At 54.6% G+C, this 8,666-nt stretch overlaps 1 protein-coding gene across 1 annotated transcript; it reads right to left on the minus strand.

Moving 5' to 3' along the window:
• Window positions 1-1,232: 1,232 nt before the first annotated feature.
• Window positions 1,233-3,426, minus strand: PODANS_2_9470 (uncharacterized protein; the record flags this gene model as incomplete). The annotated part of the gene is made up of 3 exons (XM_001911720.1): window positions 1,233-2,061; window positions 2,124-2,501; window positions 2,564-3,426. 3 exons carry the CDS (start codon window positions 3,424-3,426, stop codon window positions 1,233-1,235), a joined length of 2,070 nt encoding a protein of 689 aa, XP_001911755.1.
• Window positions 3,427-8,666: the final 5,240 nt, after the last annotated feature.

Consider the following 8,666-nt stretch of genomic DNA (forward strand, 5'->3'; position numbering starts at 1 on the left):
AACGGAAAACCCATCTTCTTTCAGTCATCTCGTCCGTCACTGCCCAACTACCGTAAATCTTTTTGTTTCCTCGGAATTATGCCGTGTTGCTATTTTTTGTCTCCCCATGTTTCCCAATGTTTGGTCTTAATTGGGCAACTATGCGGCTCCAGTACGGAGTATTTCCTGTTTCAAAGTCGCTCATTCATGCAACAACATCAAGCACCTCCCCATAATAAAAAAAACAATTGATCCAAAATTTTGGTAATATATTTCTCTGCGAATTCGCGCACGCGGCGGCCGGCTTGTTGTTGTCGTCCTCGAGTAGTACATATTTTCTTCTCGGACTTGCCTGATCCATATATATATGTTTATGTACAAGTGAGTTTTGAGCAAGCCCGACAGCTTCCTCGGAAGCTGAGAGTGTCTTCCCCCCTTCCACCTCCCAACTGTCATCGCCCTTCTTTTGGGAAGCGTATAAGATAATAAACCGTGAGGAGGGCGGACAGAACAGCGGACCAGAATAACGAGATAGACATTTGTGCGTCTGATATGTAGTGGTGATTTGTCCTCGTTAGAAACATCCGCCTTCGCAACGAACGAAATAGACGGGGTTGTGTAGTAAAAGATAGATAATATAGTAAAATGATGATAGAAGTTAAAAAAAGGGGTGTGGTATCGATCCTTACATAAGAAAAACACAATGACAAAAATATATGAGAGGGTAAAATGCGGTCCAAAAAAATGATGTGTGTGCGATTGCAAACCAAGTCCAAAACAAAACAACAAGAACAACAGAGGGGATATCCGGTCAAGAAAAGAGCAAAGCAAATCCAGAAAGAAAACAGCAAAATAAATAACAATACACCCCCCACCCACCAAAGGCCGGTGTTCTTTGTGAAATGCGAACCAAATTTTGTCAAACCAGAACCCCAAACCATTGCCAAAAATACGAAATGCTCCCCCCTTCCCCTATTTGATGAGCCGGACAGCATTATTCGTGAATAATTGCAAAGGTATCACGATGCAGTCCGGGTGAGTTGTTGAGATCTCATTTCTCGCGGACGCTGTTGTTCCCATGTGCTCTGTCCTCCTCAATCAAGAGATTTTCCTGAAATGGTGATTGGATACGTCCTGAGTAACTCGAAGTGGGTGGTGAAAGGAGCGTATGTGTGGTGTGGCGTCTAATGTACATGTCTAGCGCCTCGAGCCCCGTCGATAGTTAATTATGGTTCCTTGAACCGTAGTTATCTTCAAGTGGCATTCCAGGCATAATGCCCAACCCCGCCGTAAACGCCTCCGGGGGCCCCGGAGGAATGAGAGCCTGGGGGTGGAGGGGGGTGAGGGTGTTGCTGTTGCTGGTGGCCGTGCTGATGCGACTCGGGCTTCACGCTCGGAAACGCGTAGGGCCTGTCGGAACTACCATTGTTGTATGAGACGCTTGATGCTGAAGGTTCGCCCGCCGTGGTGGTCCAGCTCTGCGAAGAGGGGAAATAGTCTCTGGGCGGCGGTGCGTTGGGAGCTGTGGCCGACGAAGGCGCTGAAGTGTTGTTCTCTTGCGATGGCGCTCCGTATTGAGAAGGTCCACCCTGAGCACTTGATGGGTGCTGTGACTGTGGGCTCATGTCGTTCGCCGCGTAGGCTGATTGAGGGGGGCCGTAACGGTACTCTCCTGGGGCTGTGTCGTTTGAAATGGAAGAGGCTACCGACTGGTGGCTCGCATGACGCGGCGACTTTGATGGCCGGGGGTTGCTGTCGACATATCGGGGCACGTTGAGCGAGTTATCGGCGGTCGTCGACAGGGACAAGTGTGGTGGCGCGGAGGTTGCTTGCACGTAGGTAGCGAACTGAGTTCGGATCGGTGGTGGCTGTTGATCTTGCGAGACAAGGGAGAGCTGAACGGATGGCATCGATGTCTGCTGGATGGGTATCTCCTGAGGCTCAGCTGTGTAGCTAGGCGCGCCAGAAAGCGGCAGCTTCGGGTAGGGCTCGGATGGCATTGTCGCGGTAGGGTATGTCGCTGAACCTGGGTTGTGTGGCATCGACACCTGGCTCGAAGGATTCCATGTGGTGGGATAAGAGCTAGTTTGACTTGTCAGCAAGTTTCATTTGTAAACAGATATGGAGAAGGGACCGGGACGTACTTTGACCGCATCTGCATCGGGCTCTGCGGCATTTGCTTCGGAGCAGTGAAGGTAAAGGCTCCCCTGGGGACGTGTCCGTCCAAGCTCGAGATGCGAGGTCTGGCATCGTGTGGCGGCTTGTTGAGAACAACCGCCTGGGCGACGATTCCCTGGCCAGTCTCAACAAGAGTCTGGCCCCGCGAGCCGGCACTAGATCCCAACAAAGGAATCTCCTTTCTGGCCTGGAAGTTGCGCGGACTTCTGCCTCTCACCACAATGGGTGCCGTTGTCAGCTCCGAGAGGACGAGCTTTTGCCCGTTTGCCAAAGTTCCGTGAAGCTTGAGGTGCAACACGAAATGCTGTTGCAGCTCCTTCCGTCGGCCGTTGTTCGCCGTGGCTCTGGCAACCTGGTTAGTGACTCATTCCCATGTTTACAACAGTGTTGCTGCTCCCCAACTCACATTCTGAACTGGAGACGGCGCCATCCGATCGGGTAGATAGCGTAGTGTTCGCCACTTGTGTCATCCTCGTCCTCCGCCCATGGAATCAAGGGAAGATTGGGCGGCTCCTGGTCTGGGGCCTGGTTTACCTCAGGCGAGTTTGGTGGCGGTGTCTTCCATGGGATCACGATCAACCGGACTGGGTGTCCATCGACAGACTCGATGGCGGAAATGCTGACTTCCATATTCTTGATCTGGCTGGTCTCGCCAGACTCCAAAAGCACCGACAATGGGACCTGTGGGAAGCAAAGGCTGCCGCTGATCTGGAACAAGTTGCGCCGATAGCACGTCAACTCGGCGTTCAACACGTTGCCGTCACCCGCAGCCGAGGGAAACTCGGACAGGAAGAACATGCCGTGAAGCTGGGCGTCAATCTCCATTTCGTGCATCCGTCCCTTGGCGTCGACGATGGTGTGCTTGTCCCCCACTTTCTTGAACGACAAAAGTTTCTGGTCGTGGTTGGAGGGCTTGTAGTCCTCCCGCAGGTCCTGGACCATCTCGGTATAGGGCGCCTGGTCAACCTGGGAGTATGGCCTTTTGAGGCTGTTGATGCTGGGGATGTTCATCAGAGATGGGTGCGGGTACCGGTCGTATCCGTCGCCCTCTTCCTGGCCGGGCCGGGGGTGGTGATATTGCGGGTAGTCCATGGTGTGCTGGCGACTTCTAGGACGCACGAGATGCGATGGTGCTGGTGGCGGTACGGATGGATCTTGAGGATTGAATCTGCCCGTCATCTGAACGGGATTTCCATAGTTGGACCAGAGGCTACCGTGTTGAGTCTCAGCCCTCAGCTCTGCCATCGTGTATGTCGCCGTGGCTGACATGGGAACCTGCTTGTTCCCCTAGAGCAGCCCAGAGTTCTCCGCAGCAGCTCCCACCCAGATTACCAAACAGACAAAGAGAGGAGCAACACCTGCCTCGTAGAGTCAAGTCCCGCTTCACAGGTCCTTCTTGCAATGATGCCGATGGGGATGTCGGTGGATGATCAACAACAAAGTGGTGGTAAAGGATGGGATGACAGCCCACAGCAAGGTTGCAGGGCAGCGTGTATGTATATGTATGTACGAGCCAATACGGCCAGGAGGTGGAGGGGAACCGTTTTATGAGAACAAGAGGCTTCGGCAATGCCCCGGGGGCGACAAGGGACAGAGGCGAGGCCAAGCATACCCTGGCGCCTTCAAGGATGGGATGGTAGGGAGAACTGTTTAACAACGCTTGCAGGGCCCGTCGCGCGAAAAGGTGCTCCAACCATACAAGGAAGGAGGGTGAGGAACGGGGCGATCTGGCAGGCAAGCCCGAATTCCCCTGCTAGTCGAGATGGGGCAAGATACCGTCCCAGAAGCTCAAGGACAGGCTCTGCTATTTTACCACGCCCTCCTTGAAGCCTCTGATATGCCTTCTAGCTGCTTGAGGTGTAGCTTGCTATACATGCGATGGAATAGCAGAGAAAACAGAGCATACATCCGATTCCCTTAATCTTGCCCACCTGCCCAAACAGGGGGCCGTCAACAGGTCCGCACAAGCAACTTCACGCGGTCTTTGCTGTGTCCACCAGCGGTCCCACTTGGGTTTGAAGGAGGGGTGGAGGTACGGGGCCGGTAGGAGGAGGAGGGCAAGTGAGTGATCAGAGAGGTATGAGGACCTTGAGGTGCATCATTCTGCTTAGGTATGCCCCCCCCCCTGTCCTGCACCACCTGTCTGCCGAGCGGGAAGAGAAATACACATATCAACAGCCCCCTACCACCCATTGACGCACAACGTTTTTCTCGGAATAACTGTGGGCTATCTCTTTCGGGGGATGACCCGCGGGCACAGAACTTGTGGGTGGGTGTTTGGACGGACGGCGCATGGGGTCTGAATGGATACACGGGGGGGCACATCTGGCCAAGCCAAACGATCAGAGGGGATGGAGGAGCGGACAAGACGGCAAGCACCCCCTCGGCCCCTCCTCCGTCCAATCCAAGGCCAGGGTAGGAGAGGGCCCCCGGTTGTCGACCTTGTCGGCCGAGCGAACAGGGGCATCTGATTAGGCCAGGAATCCTCCGAGGACTCTGGGCGAACAGCTAGCGACCCGCAATTTTCTAGAAGACCGTTGGGTAATAAACGCGCCGGCGAAGGGCCTTTCTGCTGCTGCTTTTCCAGAAGGGAATGGTCTCTTGTCGAGGAGGGGGGTAAAAAAATCGGTTCACGAGATTGCTCTCGACCGGGGTGGAGAGGGCGAACCAGAGCGCCCCCCGGTGGACCCCAGTCAGCTCGGCTCGAGATGGAAAACACAATTACACACCCCTGCCCTGTCCTGCCCACCCCCTCCTCCATCCCCTCCTCCCCAGTTCCCCTCCAGTGCTGGGTGTTGCTGCTGCTGCTCCTTGCTTGCATTCTCGCGCGCTGCCCGTCCGCCGAAAAGAGGGACGACAGATGCAATATCAGGCCTTTTATACCTCTTGGCCACCGTTGTGGACGCCCTTTGACACCTCACAATTGGCAGAGGATTTTAAACGAAATCAGCAGCAACATAAAGAAACCGCCTCGGACGCTTGCTGTGGATATCGCATCGCTTTGTCATTTGATCACGACCGCGACGGCCGCGAGGTCCTGAGCAGACGATGGGTGATGGGCAACAATGGGCAGCGGGAGAGCAAAGTGCCTGGGCCCGCAGTGGACCGAGGCACGTCGAATCTTTTGCAACCGCCTGCATTGCAGTGTCTCTGGCTGGCTGCTGCTGCTCGGGCAGGAAGGACGCACAAGAGTGATCAGCGGACGAGGCATGTAGTCGGCAAAGGACTCGACAGCAAGATGGTATATCAGAAAGGAGGTGTCACTTCGGGGACTTGTGTGTGGCGGCGAGATGCAGGTTACGGGTCTTGGGTTTCTTCTCGTCCGCCATCCGGTAGGTGGTTCGGCGACCATGATCAGTGATATAATTTCTTCGTGATGGCCTCTCTCTTCTTGTCAGGAGGTGCACTCGAGTCTAGGAGCAGACGACTGGGTAACCCCGGCCATGCCGCATGGCCCGATCTGGTTGTAGTGCAGCACAGGGACCATCCGGAAAGCCGCCATAGCAGTAGCAGCAAAATGCGGAGGTGGGAAAACGGCGCCGCTTGACGACATTCCCGAAAGGGAACTTGGTGCCTGGCGCCCGGCTTGGGCGCAAAGGCCATGGCGATAAGTTATGGGAGAGGAGCGGTCATGCCATTTCAAATGCGAGCCGTGGCTAGAACCGCATGGCCGACAGGAGGCTGGCTGTGATTGGAGCAGGTGGGCGGGATTGGCAACAGCTCAGCAACCTCTCAGTGATGCTCAGAGGCCAGCTCCTTAGTCCTTGCTGTATCGTGCATATGTGTCGTGACAGGGAGGGCGGCAGACGAGCTCGTCCGCGCTATCTCGATCTCCGTGCGGTGGAACTCAACCACCACCTACTGCTGCAATATCCAGCCAGATGGTCGAATGGGGGAGAGTCACTGCTTCCAAGCCACCTGCTGTCCTCGAGCTGGCAGAGAGGCAGCAGCAGAATCTGATCTTGATGGAGGTCGTCGTAAGGAGGTCGTAAGCTGGTATCCCGAAGCCACATGTGCATCTCCCAGGTGTGGTATTTAATGTATTTTAAATTGCATCGCACGCAGGCTGGGGAATAGGATGTCGAAAAGTGAGTGAGAAGCCCAGTGGTGTTTCTAAAAAAGAAATAGTGGAGGGGTGACAGGTCAAAAAGGTGTGGGTGTGTGGGTGATGCCTTCCAATGGGTGAGTCGGTGGTTGAACGGGTGCGCCTTCCTCGCTACAATGTTGTCTCACACAGAACAATCTGTATTCAGGCAGTGTCATAATTACACCTACCTACCTTGACTACAGCTTCTCAGTTTCCTCTCCTGTCACCGGTGAGTATGTCTACTATGTAGGTATCGACGCGTAGCTGCTTCTCACTTTTTTGACATGTCACTCGCTCACAAACAACAAACAACCCCGATCCCGATCAGTCAAAAGTCTTGTCAACGGTCTTCGGTCCAACGATAGATGCAAGGTGGGGGGGTTGGAGTTGCTGTTGGACGGCGCTGGCTTGTCCATCGGGATTTTAACTTTTTTCTCTCTTTTCTCCTCTTGGTCGAGCGGAAGCGGAAGCACCCTGAGGGGCAGAAGGGACGCCAAAAGGTCGCAGAGCGCACCGAGCGCACCCGGTCATTGCCGTGGCGGTGGCTGTCGGTTGCAACACTGTCGTCGACTCCATGCATTGGCGAACGTTACAATCACGATTGCATCGGGGTAAGCCAGGAACCAGCGGCCATTTTCTGAACACGATCTGACCTGCCGAGCTACCAAGTGCGACAGTCTTTTTCACGGTTGCGATACAGATATCTGTCAGTTGCCTTGCTTGAGCTTCAGCTTCGGCTTCGGCTTCAGCTTTCACCTCATTCGCATGGTTCATCAACAAGGGCTCTTCGCGCGTGCTGCAGGGGCAATGCCACTCTGATCACATTCTGACCGCTCCACGGGCTAAAACGGCTCGCTTGGTCTTTGTCGGCTGTCTAGCAGCTGTGCTGATGCTGAGCTAGGAACCGTTGGAAATGTCACGATTCTCGATGACGAGGCCCCTGGTCCTTGACAACAAGCAACAGCAAAACTTGGCTTGTTTTCCTCAAAGGCTAGGCTGAGTTTGGAGTCGTGCATTTGGCGAGTGCGAGGGGCGTTTTCTATTGTTTCACGCTCCAACAGCCGCTTACATGTTGACATCGGCGTACAACCAACAACAACTACGGATACAATCCCCAGAAACCACGGTAATATCCCGATCTTCAAAAGTTCTCGGCCCGCAACCACGGAAGATTCGAGGCTGCCGTCTCCAAAGTTCTTACAAGCTACCAGATAAGTCCTGTCAACCCTCGGTTGCACATGCTGCTCGGGACTTCGACGCCCCCGAAAGCTGGCTGCTCTGGTCTGGTATGCGTGTCAATAATAGCTTTCGTACTGCACACTGACCGAGATTGACCCCTACAGTCTCCATCTTACACGGTCGGTTTAAGCCTATATGTGCTGGCTAATATAGGGCTTGTCAACCACACCAAAAATCCCTGTTCAACTTGGTACGAGCCCACTGTCGCCCAGCAAGAAACACAAAAATCCAGCGCTCTTATTTCTCCGTGGACGTACATCACACAGACAATATCTATGCAAGTACGCGAGGTTGTCACGGTTGTACGCCCATTATCACCCTTGTGATGGCTGCTTTGGGGCATTTTGGCAGGACCGGTGTCTGAACACGGCGCAGCCCCAGGCGGATATCGAGGTGGTGCAACCACGAAACCATCATGTCAATGTCCAGCACTCGGGACTTGGGCAAGCAATGACACCTGGGGTCGGCACTGCCCTGCAACCATGGCCCGATGTCATCTCTCGGCCTGCCAGTGGCAGCCACCCCGCGTGTGCACACACACACACACCACCGACCTCGAGTTGCAACAAGATCGACCAGCCCCTCAACCAATGGTGAGCATGCCGAGCGGGTTCTGGTGAACAAGCAAGATTTCAAGATATCCACGATAGGTAGGCCGTTTGTCGGGAACTTTGGTGTATGTTTTATCTATTGTGCTTGGTCTTGCTCAGCAAATATCGGTCCCGCCATTGCCGAACCGCCCAAGTTTGGCTCTGAGTGCTGCGCATCATCCATCACCATCCCGCCAGCGGCCGGCAACGGAGATGATGACAAGCACGCCGGGAGTCGAACACTGCTTCCAGGAATGGAGACAAGCCCAGGGTGAAAAGAGGGGTGGTTTGTCATGCTCCAGGCAGGCACTGAGCAGTTGGTGCTCAGGAATCTGAGCGGCTGGCAAAGGTCCCTCGACAAGCAGCCAAAGTTCGTGGTGGAGGACCCTAGGCCGTATTCAGCAGCCCGCTCCGACCGGAAACACCTCCATTGCACGAAGATCCTGGACTCCACTTGTGTACCATTTCTCAATCGAGGAACCACTTCTGCGGCCAATTCCCGTTTCTGCGCCGCCGCGGAGGGGGAGCAACGCCTGTCTTGCGGCCTGGCCCGGTTGTCATCGCTGAATCATCCTACAGTATGATAATCACAC

Source organism: Podospora anserina, chromosome 2, assembly GCF_000226545.1.
Source record: "Podospora anserina S mat+ genomic DNA chromosome 2, supercontig 2".
In the NCBI taxonomy this organism is placed as follows: domain Eukaryota; kingdom Fungi; phylum Ascomycota; class Sordariomycetes; order Sordariales; family Podosporaceae; genus Podospora; species Podospora anserina.